We start from the raw sequence: 21,445 nt of genomic DNA on the forward strand, positions 1-21,445 counted from the left end.
AGGAAAAAGGTGAAGGATTAGTATTCTAAAGGTTTATTAAGAACTTTCTGCTAATGTTATGTCTGAAAGAATATTTACAGGCATTATTTTAGAGTAAGCAATATTTTCAGTTTAAGGATTATCAGGATTACTGCATCTTAATGTGAGGTGATGGGGAACATCTCTGTGGAACTACGGAGAATTGTAATAAGAATTGGGGAAGTTGCAATGGGCCTTTTTTTGCTTGAATAAAAGGTATGCTACATGCCCATTTGATAACCAGGCATTTTTCCCATGTCGAATGTACTGATCATGAATACATCTATGATTTATTTTAAGTTAGTCTGCAAAACTCTACTGAGGGGAGTAAGTTACTTTGAAGTTGAAATATTATAATTTCCATTCAATATAATTGTAACATATGAGTAACTTTTAACTGGGTTGTTAAATTGTTGTGACAGTTTTGCAAAACGAGTTGTAATAAAGAATATCTGGTAAAGGCTGATTGAAATAATCCCATATTTTATTTAGGACCACACATTTGACCCTGATGTTTCTAGTGATGAACAGCTTGTGTTGGTAGACTTAAGATCTTTCATCTCCCATAACTATTAATGCTAAACTGTTCATTTGATCTTCTATTTAGCTGCGACACTCTTAGTACCATTCCCAGACCTGAAGAAGAGTTCTGGATAGTTTGAAAGCTTCCCTCTCTTGCCTGTGGATATTAGTCCAATAAAACAGCATTGTTTTATCCATTTTGTCTCTCCAATATTTGTTAAAAGACAGAGATTCAATAGTTCCTAGCCTTCTGCCCTATTTTATTGTTCAGCATCACTATGTCACCTTCAGTTGTAATCCACATTGCATTGTAGGAATAACGAACAGTCCTGTGGCACTTTAAGAGACTAATAAATGAATTAGTTCATGAGCTTTCGTGGTAAAACCCACATCATCAAATGACCTAATACATTTGTTAATCTGTAGGGTACCACAGGACTGCTTGTTGTTTTTACAGTTATAAACTAACATGGGTACCCTTCTGAGACTTATTGCATAGTAGGGACTTTACAGAGCTGAATTTAAGCAATCCTTTCCATGATGCTATGTTAGGATTTTTTCTGTAATTTAGCTGCCATTTACCTGAAGAACATGGTGACACAGTACTGGCCGGATCGGGAACCACCACCAGGAGAAGCAGTGTTTCCATTCAACATTCATGAAAATGATCGCCAGCAGATTCGTGATAACATTGTGGAAGGAATTATTCGGTCTCCTGACTTAGTGAGGTACATTATACTGTGCATAAACACTCAAAACTCTTTAATCCGGCAACTCTGGGAAACAGGTTTTGCTGGGCCAGGGAGAGAGTGAGGAGGATGGGATGGGGTGCTTACCTGGTGCTCCCAGGCACTGCCCCCTACCACTATGGGAGTGGCAGGGAAAAGACTCTGGCAGAGCATGTGGCTGCACTGCTGTTCTCCCAGCTGGGGCAGGAGAGGAGCAGCAGCAGCACATAGAATTGCTTCTGCTTCTGCTTGCCAGGGTCCATACCATGGGTGTTCCCACATTAGGGACACCTGGAGTACAAAAGTTATAGTATATTAACTAAGGGCCTGACTAAGGGCTCAGCCCCTGCAACTCCTTTTTTTGTCTCACTAGATTGAACTGTGAGCAACTGTCTTCTGCTCACAATAAGAGATTTACAACAACACATAGAGGCTACGTCTACACTGGCCCCTTTTCCGCAAGGGACATGCTAATTTTCCAGGTCGTAATAGGGAAATCCGCGGGGGATTTAAATATCCCCCGCGGCATTTAAATAAAAATGTCCGCCGCTTTTTTCCGGCTTTTAGAAAAGCCGGAAAAGAGCGTCTACACTGGCCCCGATCCTCCGGAAAAAGCCCTTTTCCGGAGGATCTCTTATTCCTACTTTGAAGGAATGAGAGATCCTCTGGAAAAGGGCTTTTTTCCGGAGAATCGGGGCCAGTGTAGACGCTCTTTTCCGGCTTTTCTAAAAGCCGGAAAAAAGCGGCGGACATTTTTATTTAAATGCCGCGGGGGATATTTAAATCCCCCGCGGATTTCCCTATTACGACCTGGAAAATTAGCATGTCCCTTGCGGAAAAGGGGCCAGTGTAGACGTAGCCAGAAAGTTTAAAGCAACTCCTAAAACTTGCTTTAGTTGTTCTCTATTTATTTTACTAATTCAAAGGAGATTGGTGCATGGGCCTGTCTTGGTAGTTATTTCTGTCAGCCACTGACCCTCAACTCCAGATAAGTACCATTCTCATCATAGCCTGAAAATGATTGATTGGTTTGTTTGTGTGTTTTTGCAAAGTCCGTTACTCAGCTGCTTTCATTACTTTTATACACGTTGAAAGAACTTATTTCAAATAATGTTTTCAGTACCAATGTTTTACAAGCCCTAGGAAAGCAAAGATATGCTTCTCTACATATCTCCACACTGTCTTTGAGGACACTGGTATAATTCACAGGTTTATTACCAGCTAGGACTGTTCATTGGTCTAAGTAAAATGAGTTTGAGAGTATGCGTCAGGATTCTAGTGGACCAGTATCCCCATTTAAAAAAAAAACAAGAATAAACCTTTTCCTTCACAAATGCCAACAGGTGCCTTCCTTGTTGGTAATCTCACTGGAAAGGTACTCCTGTGCACAATATTTTAACGTTCTGCATATTTTATTTGTCAAAACAACAATATAATCATGCCAGTTGAATTTATTTTGGTCATTTATTTCAAAATACCTGCCAGCAAGTAACAATGCAGAGAGCAAAAAAAGATTCAGGGAATGTTTCTTGATGAATAGATTCCTTACTAGCCATATTAATACAGAACTTAAAGTAATAATTAATTTATACTACAATATAGAAACTTATTTCCTGAACTTCTCACAAGCAGTGCAAAGGTTTGGGAGAGTCAGGGGTAATGAAGAGCCGAGGGAGATGGAAGTAATTACTGGGAGCCTGAGAGTAAACCTGGAGGATTGTTGAGTATGTATGGTAGTTGGTCTTTTGGGGGGAGGAGAGGGATTGTTAGGAAGTTAAGAAGTCTCCCCACTGCAGACCTGACTGCCCCCTAACCTCTCCCATTCATTCATGCACATCTGCCCCATCCCCATCTTTCCCTGTGTCCTACTCCCCTTGTCCCTATGTGTCCCGAAACCTTATTCCTGTTCAGCCCTTGGCTCTATACTGTTACCCAATAGCTTGTGTACCCATTCCCACTCTCCCCACCACTAACCCTTCTGAATCCCAGTCTGTGACCTCCCAGCATCCATATGTGCCCTGCTCTGTTGACCCCTCCATGTACTCTTCATCCTTAGCTGGCCCCATAGGCATGTCACTGTAAGGAAAAGCAGCCTTTGTGCCCTCCCTCTCATGGGCTTGGTCCTCCAGCTGGTGAACCAGCTACTCTCTCTTCTAATGCCAAGGTATCTCCTGTGGGTAACTGCAGCACCTTTCCAGCAGAATGTATTATTCTGTAAAGAAAAAAAATCTGCAGGGGACATGAATTCTTTGTGTGTGCAGTAGCACAGAATTCCCCGGGGATACGAAAGATAAAGGATGGCCACAATAAAGATAATGATAAAGATAATGGTCAGAATAATTGAATAGTATCACAGCCATTTCAAGTCTCAGGCCTGAATTGTAAGACTTTCACATTTGATCCCTATCTTTTTAAATCACATTTACTTCTGAAATCTCAAGCTTGGGACTGGAAGCAAGAGCCCATTTATTGAGTAACAAAGCTACTCAAATATGGCCTTTCCACCTCTCTATTGTGCTAGCAGGGATGGGTTTCCATCATTACAACACCCAGCGCTCTGGTTATCCCTCTTGATGGAGTATGCCCTGCCTCCATCCACTGTTGGGTGGGCCTGGCCAGAACCTCATTGTCTCTCAGTTCCTGAACAGTCTGTCAATGGGAGAGGCTGTAACAAGAATTGTGTGGGATGGGGTAGAGTCAGAGCCCGTGTTGGTGGGGCAGCAGAGTATAGTGAAATGGTATGAAGCAGCAGCTATACTAAAGGACTGCATCCATAAGGAACCCAATTTAATGATTAAAAAGAACTTTATCTGGGCTTGTAGCCCTCCTGTGTTTCTGTAATATTTATTAGTATTCCAAAAGGCCAGGTTTACACTGGTGGTGAAAATGGATGCAAAATACTCAACTCCAGCTATGTGAATTGTGTAGCTGGAGTTGATGTACCTTGCATCAATTTTCTAGGGTGGCCCCACTGTAGGAGGTCACCTAGAGAAATGCTCCTATCAAGTTGTCTTGGTCCTCACATCAGCTAGGAGTACTTGTGCCGATGGGGGCACCCTCAGTATTGGATTTAGAAGGTCTTCACTAGACCTACTAAATCGAACCCCAGAGGATCAACCACCAGAGCGTTGATCCTCTGGCAAGGGGATATGTGGCTAAAATCACATGCATTACAGCTTTTCCAACTTGAGATCTCTGGTGCTGGTGACTTGAATCTCTATTGAAAGCAGTAGTTTCTCCAGCTCAAGTTTATAGTATGGTATAGGTAAGCTTGCCTTGCTGTCACCTGTACTGTTGTTATTTAATAATCGATAAATAGAATCCTACCATGTGCTCACACATTGTTGCAGAACCTTGGTCAGCGCTCAGTTTATCTGAAAAGCACAAAAAAGACGTTTAATAGGCTTTGCCATGTAGTTTTAATTGGTGAAATGTGCAAAATATTTTGATGTTGACCAAAACAGTCATGTCTGAAAACCAGTTGTTTAAAAGTCTATAGGAAAAAGGGTATAAATAAGCAAGGTCCTACAAACTTTATTGTATGGAGAGTAAAGCTATGGAGGTTGCCACCTTCAGCTTGCCAGAGCAATGATAGGAGGGTGCAGGTGCAGAAAGTTGGCAGTGTGAAGCACAGATGGCAAAGGGATGAGAGGGACGAGAAACGGATGCAAAGCTAAAATGGTTAGAAGAATGAGAGCTACTTGCTGGTTAATGACATCCCTCCACTGAAATGCCTGTATAGAGAATTGCAAAGAGGATTTTCTATAGTAGCATATTAGACAGGGATGTATAGGGATGTGAATGAGTAGACAACTAGTTAGTTAACCAATAAGCCTGGCCTTACAGATGGCCCCCGACTTGTGACGCGATCGGTTCCTGGGGAAGCATCGCAAGTCGGGGGTGTCATAACTTGAACCCTAATTTACGATAGGCATCGTCTGCCATTTTAAATGCGGGCTGAGGACATAAGTCTGGGGTTTTCAGCCCCTTTCACACTTAAAAAAAAATGGTTGGAAGTGCAGAGAGTCGCAACTTGGGCAGTTGCAACTCAAGGGTTTCCTGTATTGGTTAATCTGGTCAACTACTCGCATTTCCCCACCCCCTTGCTGCCTGTGTTACAGGGCAGCTGGTTTTTAAACTGACTCCCCTTGCAGACCTGCTCCCACCTGGCACCCCGCGTTGCTGCCTCTGTATCTGCGTGCCTCCCCTGCCACCGAGGACTATAGAAGAGTCGACTAACCGCTAAGAATTTGTGTGGTTAGTCAACTATTCTATTACCCATGATCTAACATCCCTAATGTTAGACAAAGAGAAAATATTCTGCAGACTCTTCATTCCTTGTCAGAGTCAGGAGCATTGATCAAGGGAGATCATAATTTGGTGAGGAAACTTCAAGATGCATCGCACACAAGACACTTTTGTGTTATAACATTTGCATGCTTACATTCTTTTGTTGCTGCATTTCACTTCCTGGGCACTTAAAAAGACTCCTAGAGATTAATTTTCAAGGAGTAATGCTAGTAGGTTTCAGAAAGAAATTGTGTGTATGCAACACTTGATGTGTGTGGAAAGTGAAGAGGATGGGAGATAAAGCAACTAAAAAGCCTGAATTTGGATGAAGAATGAGTTCCCTTAACACTAACTTCAAACTTTTTTGTTCTTCCTGTCTCATTTTCTGGCTCTCTCCTCTCAAGCTCTTCCAGTGTTCTTAAAGTATGTAGCCATTAAATAATCAGAGTTCAGGATCAGGCCTTTAATATAAACTATGTGCTGTTAACATTTATTGTCTTATAACATACTGCTTTTATCTCCTCTTTTAGGGCCCAGTTGACAATGTGTCTTCGTGCTATCATTAAGCATGACTTTCCTGGCCATTGGACAGCAGTAATAGACAAGATAGGCTATTACTTGCAGTCTCAGAACAGTGGGAGCTGGCTTGGCAGCCTGTTGTGTTTGTATCAGCTGGTGAAAACTTATGAGTAAGTGGATTTCCATCAGTAAAATATAAATCAGTGTTATCTCAGCTGATTTCTCCATTTGGAAAAAAAGAGCTCAAAGAGTGTTGACAATTCTTTAGGGAATTCAGACAAAGGATGGGAATTTCTGATTGCCAGATGTTTGCTTTCTTGCATGTAAATGAGAACTATTTATCATGTCTATATTGACAACAGTTTGAAGCATCAGAGAGTCTTAGGCTATGTCTGTGCTGCAGAGAAGAGCCCACAGTGACGAATCTCAGAGCCTGGGTAAAATAGCAGGGTAAATTTTCATGCCGGGGCTGGAGTCCAGTCTCTAAAACCCAGTGGAGAAGGCAAGATGGCTCGGAGCCTAGGCTCAACGAGAATGATAATGTTTACATTGCTACTTTTAGTCCCTAGAACCTGAATCAATTGTTCCAGGCTCTGAAACTTGGCCCCCGTGGGTTTTTCTTTGAACTGTCGACATACCCTTAGTGATTTTTTTTCTTTCTTATCTAACTCTTTTTTTTGTTCAAGTTTCTTCCTTGGGTGTTTTACTTGAATAGAACTATTTGTGAATAACTATCATAAATGTATGCAAAACTTTGTTCTAAGGACCCCAAAATGTTTTATGTAGCACACGCAAGCATCATGATATTTATGTTTTGGTAGTGCCCACAATGTTTGTAGTGCCAAAAACAGGAAAACAAAGGCTTGGTCTGCACTACTGTGGTAAATCAATCTAATTTACACAATTTCAGTTATATGAATAATGGAGCTGAAGTCAATATTGTTAGATCCACTTACTGTGGGAGTTACACCGTGCTGTGTTGGTGGGAGTAGGGATGTAATAGTGTAGTCGATTAACTGATAAGCAAAAGCTTATAAATTAATCCATAGACTACATGCATTTATTCCCCCTCCCCCGTAAGTTTTTTAGCAGGCTGGCCAGCAGTCCTGCTCAGTCTTGGCTCACGCTGGGTTCAGGACTTATCCCCGCTGCGGCTCTGCATTTAAAGTGTGTTAAGACCTGGGTGGGCAGGTAGCTCGGCACAGTTCCAGCTCACACCGGGTCCAGGAGCTCAGACCCCCCACCCACCCTAGAAAGGGGCTGCTGTCTCTTTATCAGACGCAACAGCACAGGGTGACAGGTAGCCAATCTTCGGGAGGAGCCGGTTTTTAAACTGGCTTCCCTCGCGGACCAGCTCCCGCCTGCCACCCCATGCTGCTGCCTCTGATACAGAGGCAGCAGCACAATGTGGCAGGGGGCTCCTTGGGAGTAAAGCTGGAGTGCACTGGCTTCTGGGCCTGCCCCTGGGGACTATAAAATAGTCGACTAAAGTATAAGAATTCATGAGGTTACTCCACTATTCAATTAACCAATATTTAACATCCCTAGGTGGGAGAGTGCTTCACTTGAACTTTCCTTACGCTTCTTGGGCAGGTGGAGTACACAAATTGATGGGAGAATGCTCTCCCATTGATTTAACATGTCTTCAACTAACCCGTGGCTAAAATGACACTCAGTGCATTGATTGCAGCAATGCTGATCTACCAGGAAGTGAAGACATACCCATAGTCTCTACCCCCAACATGTGTCTGATCTAATTAGACAAGTGACATAGAAAGAGCAAGGGAGAGGGTGTCTCTCAAATACATACATTTGAAAATGTAAGTAAACACCAACTCTCTCTACTGTTGTCACTGAAATGTAGCCTACTTGGGTCAGAAATTGTAGCCAGGTGGCTAATCAACACACAACAGTGTGGTGTTGGGGAGAATGAAACTTTGAGTCACTACCATAATCTATATACAAACAGGAAATGCCATGGGATGTTTGGGGTCAGTCAGAATTTACCTGACACACTGAATTGCAAAGTACAGTAAATACATCTTGTTTCAGAAAGCAGGGTCTGAAACACCACTTCTTTTGGATAACTCATTGATTTGTAGGACTTGTCTTTATGGAAGTGTGTGTGTTGGGGGGGGGGAAGAAGTGGAATTATTAAAAGAATCTGGGAATAATATTGATATACATTATATCCAGTGCCTAACAATCTGTCAGCATGTGGATCTATGCCAAGATAAAGTCTTGGAATATTTTGTCCTCATTTCTTATGGAGGGTCTGTGGTTGACCTGTGCTTTTTCATGTGGAGGAGTTTCTTGCAGTAGAAACACCTTTGTCCAAGCTAGCTTGTCCTGTCTTGTTTCTAAAAGAGCTGGATTGTGTAAAATGGGAGAATTGGGAGAGGAGCTGTCCCTAGGCATATGCAAAATACTTGGCTACATAGGGCACTGAAAGAGTGCCCCGGTGCAGCTGTGGTGGTGTATGTCTGAGGAGAGCACTGAGCAGCTCTGCTGGTTCCTCTCCAGCCTCTCCCTGCAGCTACTGCAGGGCTTCTCCCTACTCTTTCTTGGCCAGCAGCAGCCAGCTAGTGAGAGTTCCCTGCTGCCAAACTGGGAGCAGAGAGGAGTCCCCAACGTCTGTAACTCCACTCTGGCCCCAGGGAAGCCCTTGGCTTCTGGTAATCTGCGGAGTGGGGGTGAGCCCCAGGCCCCTAGCAGAAGCCATGTGCGGGAAAGGGAGGGAAATCCCAGGTCCTCCAGTAGGAGCCGAGTGGTGGCCAGGGAAGGAAGCACCAGATCCCTGGCAGGAGCCATGTAGTAATGGGAAGGAAGTACCTGGATCCCAGGAGAAACTGCGGTGTGGGGGACGGGAGGCTAAGTTGCATAGGGATCAATAATTTTTAAGGATGGCCCTGGGAATAGTTTTGGATTGTAAGGTTACTCAATTCACCTGTCAGCCATGAGGTTTAATGAGCAATAATCGCCTTGCTCAGTATGAAATCCACGTGGACTTAAAAAGTATTGAAATATAAAGTTAAGTGTAAAACTAAAGCTATAATCCGTTTTCCTCAGGATCCAACTTTTGTAACTGTATTTTAGACACTAGCTGTGTAAGCCACAGAGATAGCAGTTTGCACAGATGCACCATAACATCTAGAATCTCTCAAGAGTTGATGCCTCTTGACAATGCTTGACCACTGCCAAGAACGGAGGTGTGATTGATTCTTGACCATTTTCCAAAATGTGGAAGCCCACACTGGAGGCTAAAGTACTTTGTTTTTGTAAAGGAATAAAGCAAGTTAATGGCCCAGAGTTATTGTAATGCCTTTGTAGACATTTGGAGGAGCAGCTATAATTTATTGGATAACAGGATACAACTTATCTTCAAGTTGTGCTTCCAAGGAAAATGCTGGTTTGTGAATATGGTGCCTCCTTTGTAGTACTGTATATTGTATGTACTCTGGGACCAATTGTCAGGGGTGCCAAACGCTCTTTGCTTCCTCTGACATCAGCTGGAGCCTCAAGCGTGTGGCATCACTGAAAATTAGTTCCACTATTTATCAAATTAATTGACCAGTTATTTATATTTATAAAACCAGACATACATTTTTTAAAAGATCCCAAAAGCCTAGCCAACCAAAAGAGCTTTTCCTACCCCCTGAAGGCTATTTACTTACTTATTGAGTACCAGCAGTGAGCTTGGTACTACATGAGCATGTAATAAGTCATAGTCCCTGCTCCAAGAAGCTTACAGTCTAGTTGCAAGGAAATATTTATTATTTGTATTTCTAATGCACCTAGGGGCCCTACTCATAAACCAGGACACCATTATGTTAGTTGCTGCACAAATACAGAACACAGGGGAGGTTACTGCCCCAAAGAGCATGCAGTCCAAACAAGATTAGTACTGCCCATAGTATCATTTGACATTTTTATGTTTGCTGATAGAAAGGTTTGCATGCATTGTGTGGGCTGTCAGATGGAGGCCGCAGGAAAGGAGAAACGAATGAACACTGCACTCATGAGTGTCAGGGCATTTTTTTAAAGAAGATGAATCACTGGAGAAGGAATGGGCTTTAGAACTGGGAATACTCAGATCCTTGATGTCTATATTTGTCCTTGTTTGCAGATATAAGAAAGCAGAAGAGCGAGATCCTCTCATAGCAGCAATGCAAATATTCTTGCCTCGGATTCAGCAACAGATGATCCAGCTTCTTCCTGATAACTCCCACTATTCTGTACTGCTTCAGAAACAGATTTTAAAAATCTTCTATGCACTAGTGCAGGTAGGCATCTGTGCACAGAGAGCAATTTGAAATTGTAGATTGCTGGGGACAACAACCCACTTACACATGTATCCCCCTTTCTAAATGCCGGTTGGATAAGGTACTGCTGATTCTGTTCATGTATATAATTAATCAACTAGCTCTTTAGAACAGTAAAACGTGTTGCACTTATCCAAAAATGCTATTCCTCCATGTTCAGAGAGTTCCAAAAAGCCTTAGCACATACAGGCATTGTAATGTGCCCTAAAGTTAATAGAGTCAAGCCATTGTGTACTAAGAGGAAGGAGCAAATCACAGAGCTTGTCTAGACAGTTAGTGCATGGCAGACTGGAGTGCAAATCTACCTTGCACCAGACTGTCACATGTTAACTGGCTATATCAGTGGTGGGCAATAACCAGCCTTTGAGCCAGACAGATTCAGTTTGCCAGGATTAGCCCCTGGTGTGCTGCTGCTGCTTTATTTACCTGCGTTTCCACAGGTATGGGTGCTTGCAGTTCCCGTTGGCTTCAGTTTGCTGTTCCTAGGCAATGGGAGCTGCGGGAGGCCATGTCCTTGTCCGCGCTGCTTTCCGCAGCTCTTATTGGCCAGGTATGGTGATCCAAGGCCAACATGTGCTGCAAGTGGCCATAGCTGCAGAGCAGCTCCTCATTTGATCTGTAATAAGTTCATCTTGAGTGGTTTTGCCAATTAATAAAGCTATTTTTGAACCTAACAAGTCCCTGTGGCAAACCCTCATCAGCATTGCCTCCCACATGAAAGCATGTGGAGTGTTATATGCCCTCCCAGGGGGTTTTGCAGTCACTAATGAGAGGGATTGCCAGACTCCTCAAGTTGCTACCCCTGTATTCAGAGAAGCTGGATTTATTTGGTAGAAAACTATATTTGCCTGAGGGTGAGGGGAAAGTTGCATCTTAGAATTGCCAACCAACAGGTTCTGGTGGGGTGTTTTGATTTTAGCTTATTGCATGGAAACTGGCTAAATGTGGCCAGTTATTGTTTGGCAGGCTAGCAAGAGGTAGAGCTAGTCCCCAGATTCCCATGCACTAGCAGTTCATCAGACAAAGCTATAGTCAACGTCTTGTCCTCATCGTCTTGCTTATCTAGGTTAGGGATGTAAAATCCTGGTTAATCAGCTAAACAGTAGGTTTAGCCATTTAACTAAGTGAGATCCAGACCTGGCTGCCATGGGTGAAGTAGCCCTCTGCCTGTGGCAGGCCGCAGCTGGGGATCTGCTCCCAGGTAACTGGTTACCTGTTCCCAAACCTAATCTAGGTAGTATCTAGCTTGAATGCCTCACATAGAACACTTATTGCAAATGTCAGTTAAAAGAGCCAACATAATCGTTGCCATTTCCTCCAGTGCTTTTTCCAGCTTCCCATCACCAGTTTTGTCTGGATGGAGCCCTAAGATTTCAAGTGTTGCTCTCATCTATGTGCCAGTCTGATACTTTTTGAGGCAATTGGCTACATCTTTTAACTAACACAAAGTAGCACAAGAAAGAAGGCTGTATTCCATTCATTGAAAATACTGCATGTTAATTGCTAGGCAGATTATCTTACATTTCTCCCTCTGTTTACTGCTTCTCTAAAATAAACAGTATTTTGCCTTGATTGATTACTTGTCTTTTAATTAGTCTGTTTGGTTGACTTGATATTTTTTCCCTTTAATATTTTTCATAGTCAGCCTGAGAGATGTAAATTTGCCATTTTGCACCATAATAAATAAAACTTGTTTAAAGAGAAGCCACAGTTTCCTAAAGAAGTGTAGCTAATATAGAAATGCTTTTAAGTTCCTTTGAAGAAAATTAACTTTATTCATCCTTATGTTTTCTTCTTCCCCTGTTTCAGTATGCATTGCCACTCCAGCTGGTGAATAACCAGACCATGACTCAGTGGATGGAGATTTTCCGTGCCATCATCGATAGAAATGTGCCTGCTGTAAGGTTTATGTCCCTGGAGAGAGACTGACATTGATTTCTTTTGGATGAGAAAATGGGGATGTTCTGTGAGGAGAAATTATTGAGCTAATCTGTAATGATATCATCCAGGCAGGAGTCTCGCTCTCAGGATTAATGTCTCTGATACAAGTCATGCAGGCACCTCACTAGTTTGTAAGATTTTGACTGTTTGAGGTAGCTGTACAGTATATACTCCAACTCTGGGTATTTCAGAAACTCCCAAACATTTTAGTCAGTTTGTTTCAGAAACAGGAAGCAAAAGCTCTCCATGAACATATAGATGTCATGTCCACTCCATGGACATACAGGCTATGTCTAGACTGCAAGCCGCTTTCGAAAGAGAGCGTCTAGACTGCACGTTGAACTTTCGATAAAGCGGCTTGCTTTTTCGAAAGAAAGCATCCAGTGAGTCTGGATGCTCTCTTTCGAAGAAGCCCTATTTACATTCAAGAACGCCTTCTTTCGAAAGAGGAACTTTCGAAAGAAGGCGTTCTTCCTCGTAAATTGAGGTTTACCGCCATCGAAAGAAAAGCTGCATTCTTTCGATTTAATTTCGAAAGAACGCGGCTGCAGTCTAGACGCAGGTGAGGTTTTTTCGAAAAAAGGCTACTTTTTTTCGAAAAAACCCCTGAGTCTGGACACAGCCACAGTGTAAACACACTATCTGTTCTTGCCTCCACCCTCATAAAAGACTTAAATAATTCCAAAGGAACAGGTTTAAGAATAATGCCAACAGGATGAACCCATATAATTTAAACCCTCAAACTCTGAAAGAAGATGGGTGGGTGAGAGTCATTTTTCCAAGATATGTTCAGAGAAGCAGAATTGCTAGGTATGGTAATCTCCCTTTGGCAAAGATACCTTCTGAATAAAATTCTCATTAGTGGAGATAAAGTAGCTTTGAGGAAACTAGATAGTTTGATTTCAATAAACCCTGAGACAGACCTGCCGGTCTACGGACCAGTGGCAGGCCATGAACCCCAGCCTGCTGGGCTTTAGCACACTGCCAGGCCATGCCCCCAAATGCTAATGAGCCTGCCTGTTGGGGTTCCCCACGCAGCAGCAGGGTGAGTGGCCCAATTGACAACTGGGTGTGCTGAGGCTGCAGCCAGGGCCATAGTGAGGCTGTCCCTACTGGGGAAGCCTCACCGTGGCCCTGGTTCCAGCTCTGGAGGCCGTTACGCAGCCCGGCTGGTGGGGCCACGTGATGGGCAGCTGTAGCGCTCAGCCAGGGCCAAGCACTGAGTGGAGGCCAGCTGCTGTGGTGTTCAGCAGGCACTCCATGGCCCCAGCTGAGCGCCACAGCAGCCGGGCTCCATGCAGTGCTTGGCCCCAGCTGAGAGCTGCAGTCGTGCTCAGCAGGAGCCTGGCTGCCCCGGCGATCAGCTAGGGCCAAGCACCAAGTGGAACCTGGCTGCCGTGGCGCTCAGCAGAGACCCAGTATGCTGTAGACTCTGCACAGCCCTCCCACCATGCAGGAAGTGCAGTGTGCTTGACTGGGGGCTGGGTGGCAGAGCTAGGTGAGGGGAGCGGGGCAGGCATGTGGGGCTCTGGGAATTGGGGGGCTCTAAGATGCGGGGGGAGCTGGCACTGGGGTGGGGCTAGTAGTGAGGGGACTAGGGGGCAGGGATGGCACTGGGGAGAGGGCTAATATTGGGGCTCGGGGCTGGTACAGGGGGAACAAAGGGATGAGGTGCAGTGGGGCTCTGGAAACAGGAGGCTGCAACTGAGGCATTTGAGGCTCGAGGGCTGGCACTAGAGTACTCTGAGGGTGAGAGGCTGGCACTGGGGTGGGAGGGGTTGGGTGCAGGGGACTGTAGGGTCAGTGGCTAGTATTGGGGGGTAGTGGAGGAGTAAGGGGCTCTAGTGGTTAGGGCTGGCACTGTGGCAGAAAGGGCTTTTTATACCAGGGACCAGTAAATCCACTTACAAACTTTTGGCATACAGGCAACATTTTATTTGCATATTTGAGTATTCATTATTTGCATAATGCATATGCAAACATGCAAATAAAACATTACCGGTCCGCCAAAAGTTTGTGAATGGGTTTGCCAGTCCCTGGTATAAAAAAGGTTGGGGACCACTGCATTGGGGGATCTGCGAGCAGGTTTCCAGGGATCTCCCCTGATAAACTAGAGAGCAGGGCCAACATTAGAGTTTTTGGGATGCCGGGCAGATAGCCTGAGCCCCACATGGAGGGCTAACGCTGCAGCCTGAGCATCAAAGCCTCAAGAGGGCCCGTGCTTCATTGGGCCTCCTGGCAGTTGCCCTTCTTGTTATCCTCTATTGCTGGTTTTAACTTTTAAGCTACTGGCTATGCAGAAGAACAGTTGTGGCCCAGGCGGGCCGTGGAATTTTTATAGCATGTTGGGGGCATCTGATAGCAGCGTTGTCAGCGTGCGAGATGGGGCTTGCCAGATCCAATACTCCCTACTGATAGATAGCAGCACTGCAGCCCATTTCTGCAGGGGAACGGAAATTCTGTGCACATCACACTAATTTCTGCAAAATTTGGCATTGCACAGTGGCACAGAATTCCCCCAGGAATAAATGTAGTGTGGCCATGTAGTCAATATACATGTATATGTAATGGAGTAACCTGAGCCCAGCAGTGATATGTAGTTCTGTAATCAGATTGCATTTCAGGAATGCACTTTTTGGCATTTGCAAACTTCTGAATGCATGCCTTTACAATCCTATTCTCTTTCCATCTTTTGTGTGAATGTATGGTATATGCATAGACGTGATTATTTTATATCAAATGAGAGAGGAAACATAAATACAGATTTTTAGATGGGTTACTTTCAATGTAATAATACATTTGGAGGATCACATTAAAAGAAAAAAAAATCCTATCACATTTTATTCTGGTAGCTAGTGTATCTATTAATAAAATTGAAAGTTTGACATTTGTATCTGAATTTGCATTAATTCAGTCAATGGGTTTTTTTAATTTAATTTTTATATACTTTACCTGTTTTATTCATTTGTAGGAGACATTAGAGATTGATGAAGATGATAGACCAGAGCTGGTGTGGTGGAAATGTAAGAAGTGGGCATTACATATCGTAGCTCGTCTTTTTGAACGGTAATAAGTGATTAAAAACTAATATGGCATAAAAATGTCATTTTTTACTTAGCTATCTTTTGGGGATATTGTTATGCTTTTCCGATAAAGCTGTTAAATACAACATCAGTTTTATCAATTATATGTTAATGGCTATTGGTCTGACCCTGAATGAAGATCTATTACAGGGGTGGGAAACCTTTTTGGGGTCAGGGCCTGCTGGCCCACAGAAAAATTAGTTGGGGGCTGCACATAAATGAGAAGCAAAAGAAGGAAAACAAAATCCTCACTGACGTGGCCCCTGAAAAGGAGAAAGGAGCTCCTCACATTTCCCCCTCACACTAGAGTCAAGGGGGGGCCAGGCTAGTAGATTTTGTGTGTTCCAGCCCCACAGGAGAGCAGCGGGGACTTGGAGCACCAGCATGGGCTCCCCAATGCTAGCGGGGGAGTCCCAAGTCTCGGGGGCCAGATCCAGGCAAGCCAGGGACCACATCCAGCCCCTTCGATTCCCCACCCCGATCTGTTACCATGTGACAAACCAATAGCTCTAATTTGAGTTCCTCCTTTCCCAGGCTTCAGTAAAGTCAGATTTCACTTGCTAGCTTCCAGTAAAATTAATTCAGCTTTTCATCAGTGTGTCCTCCTGCCCATGCCTAAATCCAAAATATCAATGCATGGATTTAAAAAAAAAATGGAATCCATATATCCTGTGGCAAAAATGCAGCTTTAGTTATTGGCTACAATATTATGCTTTGTGCATAGTTAATTAAAATGGGGAAATGAATGACTGTGGAAAGAAATTATTCATTGTACATATCTCTTGTGAAAGAGGAGTTGTGCTTATGTGTCTTTTGTATGTTTGCAAGCTTAATCAATGAGGGTATGTCTACACTACCACCCTAGTTCGAACTAGGGTGGTTAATGTAGTCATATGAACTTGCAAATGAAGCCCAGGATTTGAATTTCCCGGGTTTCATTTGCATGTTGCTGGGCGCCGCCATTTTTAAATGCCGGCTAGTCTGAACTCCGTGCCCGTGGAACGAGGTGTACAGGTAGTTCGAAATAGGAAGCCTAATCCGAACTACCTAGTCCATGCCGCATGTAGCCGCAAGTTCGTATGACTACATTAACCACCCTAGTTTGAACTAGGGTGGTAGTGTAGACATACCCCGACTGTGTTGTCCTGTTAAACATAAAACTTTGCTTCAAAAGTATAAATATCTTGTTTTCTTTTTTTGTTTAAAGGTATGGAAGTCCTGGAAATGTAACAAAAGAATATTTTGAATTTTCAGAGTTCTTTTTAAAAACCTATGCTGTGGGAATCCAACAGGTAATCATGCTACATTTGTTTCTGAATTAGGATATGTTCTCAATATTAAAAGCACTGTGAAATGTAATTTCCTTTTTTGGTACAAAAAAAGTAGAGATTAAATATGTGTCAACTTGGCTAAAAAGCCCAGTAAAGAGAGGGCATGATAGTTCTATGTAAATATCAAAGGGCTAAACTTCAGAGGAGAAATGATTTTGGAGGTACAAGTGGTATAATTAGGAGTAATGGAAGAATCTGAAAGAGAAACTCTCCCATCACTTGAAATACTTTAAAATTTCAGCTGCCTAAAAGACTAGCATACCTGAAGAAATAATTTGCCTTCTATGGCAAATGGGTTAGATAAACTGCACAGGTCTCTTTCCATTTTTAGCTTTTATAAGTTAATGATTCACTATACTTCTCAGATGTATTGAGCGCTGTATGAAACTATTTAGCTAAGTAGTCATTACAGTAGACTTCCGATTATCCAGCACTTTTGGGACCTAGGTGGTGCCGGATTATTGGATATGCCAGAGTATTGGGAAGTACTCCGGCGGGGGGCTGACACGGGTCTGCCAGGACCCGCACTGCATCCGGGGGGTGGGCAGGGAACGGTGCGGCGAGGGGCAAACCCTCTGCCTTTTTGCAGGAAGGTAGGGGAAGCCCCGCGCAATCGCCGAGAGTTTCCGGGAAGGGAGCGGTCTCCCCAACTCCCAGACTGCAGTAGTTATCGCTGAGCAGGGAGATGAGGGGCGGCGCTGTGGGACCAACCCAGCAGCACCCCAGCTGCTCTGCTCCGCCGCTCCCCCAAGTTCGCCGCTCGTCAGTTTCAGCAGTGGCAGCAGCGGACTTGGGGAAGCGGCGGAGCAGAGCAGCTGGAGTGCTGCCCGGTTGGTCCAGCAGCACCGCCCCTCATCCCCCTGCTCGGCGATAACTACTGCAGTCTGAGGGGTGGGGAGCCTGCTCCCTTCCTGGAAACACTTGGCAGCTGCGTGGGGCTTCCCCCGCCTTCCTGCAAAATGGAGGAGGGTTCTCCCCTCGCCGCGCTGTTCCCCGCTCACCCCCTGGCCAGACGCAGTGCAGGTCCCAGCAGACCCGTCACAGGGGTATAATCCCCTTCCCCTCTTCTCCCTTGCCCTTTCCCAGCTGCGAGCGCCCAGGGGGCTCATAGCAGCTCCCATTGTCTGGCTGGCCGGTTCACTTCCGGGTTCCAGTTGTTGCTGGACTATCAGGAGTGCCAGACCACTGGATGCTGGACAATTGGATTTTTACTGTATATATTTATTGCTTGTTAAATGCTAACATTGTGTTAGTGCCTGTATGAGATACAGATAGTCCCTGGCCCAAGGAGTAGCTGGTAGAGAAGACAAATACAAGACCCAGCTTCTAAGAGCCCTAGAGGAAGGTATTTGTTTATAAAGTGTGCTACAATGTGTTTACTAGTCTACTATGAAGAATTATTAGTAAACAAAACTGCCTTTTTCAAAATAAATGACCATTCTGATTTGTATACCTGTCAGTTCTCCATCTTTAACTCATAATAGGAGCTACATGGGAAGGGAAGCTTCAGGCCCCCTGCAGAAGTGGTGCGGGAGATGGTGGAGGGAAGGAAGTACCTGGACCCTGGCAGAAGCTCGGAGGTGCCCTTAGTTGCAAAGAACATCATAATTTTGTAGGAACAGCCCTGCGCTGTGGGATCTGGGGGCCAGCACAGAAGAGGGGATAAAGAAACCCTGCCCAACACCAGCACAGGAACCTTACCCGTGGATAGTGGCCTGGCCAGCAACATGCAGAGACCCTCCCCTTGCCAGCCACTGTCTTACTGGTTCAGCCACCCCCCTGTGGTCACTGTGCAGCACAACTGTCCCTCCTAACAGCCCCCTCCCATTCTGTGTCGTGGAAAACAGTCCCATTCCAGGAACATCCTGTTTACCTGGCATAATCAAGCCCTGCCCTTACTTTAAGTTAGGATAAGAGGAAGCTGCATACCACATTTGGTGGCCCTTGCTCTTACCAGTTAGGAGGATTTTTTTTTAAAATGGACTCAGAGACAGACAGATGCACATTTCTAAAATATATAGCTAGATTTGTGACCTACTATAAATATTTTCTTGCTTGCTATAAAAAGAAACCTCCTATCTATAGAGGAATGCTGTAGAATGAAAGCTCCCAGTTGTTCCAGTGGATTGTTGTTCTGATCAAAGAGAATGAATGTGATCTAGTATTAATGGCAGCCAGCTGTTAGGACTTCTGCCCCTCTTCCCAACTTTGCCATAAACATGTTGCAACCTTCTATGATTCTATGATTCTTAGTAAAGTCACTTAGAGCTCAGTTTTTAAATATGGATTCCTCAAATTTTGGTATCTAAATTTTAGCCACCTAAATCCTATTTATAGCTTCAGGTTCTATTTGGCTACCGAAATTTGAACATACAGCCTGCCACAGTGCTTTCTGCTGGTCTATCTGAGAATTAGCTCTTCCAGCCCAGGGATGCTCTCTATTGGCTGGTGTCTCGTCCTCAGTTACTTGCCTCTTCTATTAGTGTCTCTGTCACTCATCAGGCCCCGTGTTCTTCTCAACCCACTGTGCCCCTGCTCTTGTGGTACTGCCCTGCAGCAGTACCCCCATACTCTGGGGTCCTCCCCGCCCAAGGAACCTTAACCCCCTATATCCACCTTGCCTCAGTGATCCTATCCCTTGCCTCAGAGGAAAACTGCAGTCTGAAATAGCCACTCATCATTGGCAAGAGCATGTGGACCTGCTGCCTTCTCCAGTCCTGGCTGCCTTCTTGCAGCTCTAGTATCCCCTAGGCTTGAAAGCAAGGCCTCAGCCTGGGAATTCGCCTGGCCAGAACTCCCCAGCACTTCTCTGTCTCAGGTACCCTCTCTAGCTTCCAGGACAGCCAGGTCCTTCCTGCTCCACATATAGACTGTAATGGGTTGTGATTCACTGCCACAGTGCCTTCATGCCTGGCACTGTGGAAGAGTGAGCTCCTCATCTCCAGGATCCCTTCTCAAGGGCCTTGCCAGGCTCTGATTGGCTCTATCTAGCCCTCTTCTTATTTGGTCTCAGCCCCAGCCTTCACTTAGGGCTGCTGTAACCCTTTATGAACCAGTGTGCGGCAAGCACCCCATCATATAGCTTTTAACATCTGTTCCTTACTTTTCCCCATCTGTAGAAATGAAGAAAGAACTTACTTCACTGAGTTCCAAGGCTTTTTGAGGCCCCAATCCTGCAAACATTTATGAATATGTTGAATTTTGTTATTGTTAGTAATTCTATCATGGGAGAATTCCTGGTAACAAATATTTGAAGGCTCAGAACTTCAGTGCTTAAATTATTATTAATGTTTGGATGAAAGGCATTATAGAAGGAATTAATACTTGAGCTTCTACTTAAAATGAAATTGACCTGTCAATGTCTTTACTATAAAAAGGTGATATTATATTTTAAAATCTTCACACTTCATTAAGAAAATAAATTTATTATTCCCTTAGGTTCTCTTAAAAATCTTGGACCAGTACAGGCAAAAAGAATATATTGCTCCTCGTGTCCTTCAGCAAATCTTAAACTATCTGAACCAAGGGGTCAGTCATTCTGTAACATGGAAGCAGATGAAACCACACATACAGGTCAGTGCAAGAACACAGTTACAAACATTTAAATAACATTATTACCATGAACTGAAGTTGAGATTTTGACTGGTATAAAGAGTCTTGCAGACTCTTTCTCACAGCAGTCAATCTGGAAAATACTTGCACAGAGATATACTTACTCTGTTACTTCACTGGTCTGTTTACCGTTTGCCTTTATTGCAGATATTTGCATTTGAATAAGAGCTTTCCCCTTCTGAGAATAGATTTTTATTTTGCTTTTATCCTACAATGAAGTTATAATCTTATGCTTTGATTACTCATTTTTTTGCCTTTGGGTAGGATTCCTAGAAAGATGCTGGAACAAATTATTAAACAATCCATTTGTAAGCACTTTGGGGATGACAGGGTTATAAGGAATAGCCAGCATGGATTTGAAATCATGCCAAACTAACCTAATTTCCATTTTTGACAGGGTTACTGACTTAGTGGATGTGGGGGTGGGGAAGCTGTAAAAGTATATCTCTTGCTTTTAATAAGACTTTCTACACAATCCCACATGACTGTCTCATAAGCAAACTAGGGAAATGGAGTCCAGATGAAATTACTGTAAGTGGAGGCACAGCTGGTTGAAAACCCATACTCAGAGAGTAGTTATCAATGGTTCTCAGTCAAATTGAGAGGGTGTGTCTAGGGGGGCGCCTGCAAAGTCAGTACAGTATTAGTCAATATTTTAATTAATTACTTGGATAACAGAATGGACAGCATGCTTATCAAATGTGCAAATGACATCAAGCTGGCATGAGTTGGAAGCATACTGTAGGACAGGATTAGAATTCAACAAGATCTTGAAAAATTTGAGAATTGGTCTGAAATCAATAGGCCACAATTCAAATAGAGCAGTGCAACATATTTCACTTAGGAAGGAAGACTCAAATAGACAGCTACAAAATGGAGAATAAGGTGGTAGTACTGCTGAAAAGGACCTGGAGATTATAATGGATCACAAATTGAATATGAGCCTAAAATGGGATGCAGCTGTGAAAAAAAGCTAGTATCCTTCTCAAGTGTATTGACAGGAGTATTGTATGTAAGATACGGGGGGGTGATTTTCCCAGTTGGCACAGGTGAGGCCTCAGCTGGAATATTATATTCAG

The 21,445-nt window shown here is 43.9% G+C and overlaps 1 protein-coding gene across 1 annotated transcript in view; it reads left to right on the top strand.

Annotated features, from left to right (window-relative positions):
- Nucleotides 1-21,445, top strand: part of IPO8 (importin 8) — a 67,345-nt gene that overhangs the window by 10,218 nt on the left and 35,682 nt on the right. Inside the window, exons 3-9 of the mRNA XM_075940701.1 lie at nt 1,112-1,268; nt 6,089-6,247; nt 10,204-10,360; nt 12,209-12,298; nt 15,312-15,406; nt 16,631-16,715; nt 20,193-20,327. Coding sequence (XP_075796816.1) covers nt 1,112-1,268; nt 6,089-6,247; nt 10,204-10,360; nt 12,209-12,298; nt 15,312-15,406; nt 16,631-16,715; nt 20,193-20,327 — 878 coding nt within the window. The remainder of the gene's footprint in view (nt 1-1,111; nt 1,269-6,088; nt 6,248-10,203; nt 10,361-12,208; nt 12,299-15,311; nt 15,407-16,630; nt 16,716-20,192; nt 20,328-21,445) is intronic.

Source organism: Pelodiscus sinensis, chromosome 1, assembly GCF_049634645.1.
Source record: "Pelodiscus sinensis isolate JC-2024 chromosome 1, ASM4963464v1, whole genome shotgun sequence".
In the NCBI taxonomy this organism is placed as follows: domain Eukaryota; kingdom Metazoa; phylum Chordata; order Testudines; family Trionychidae; genus Pelodiscus; species Pelodiscus sinensis.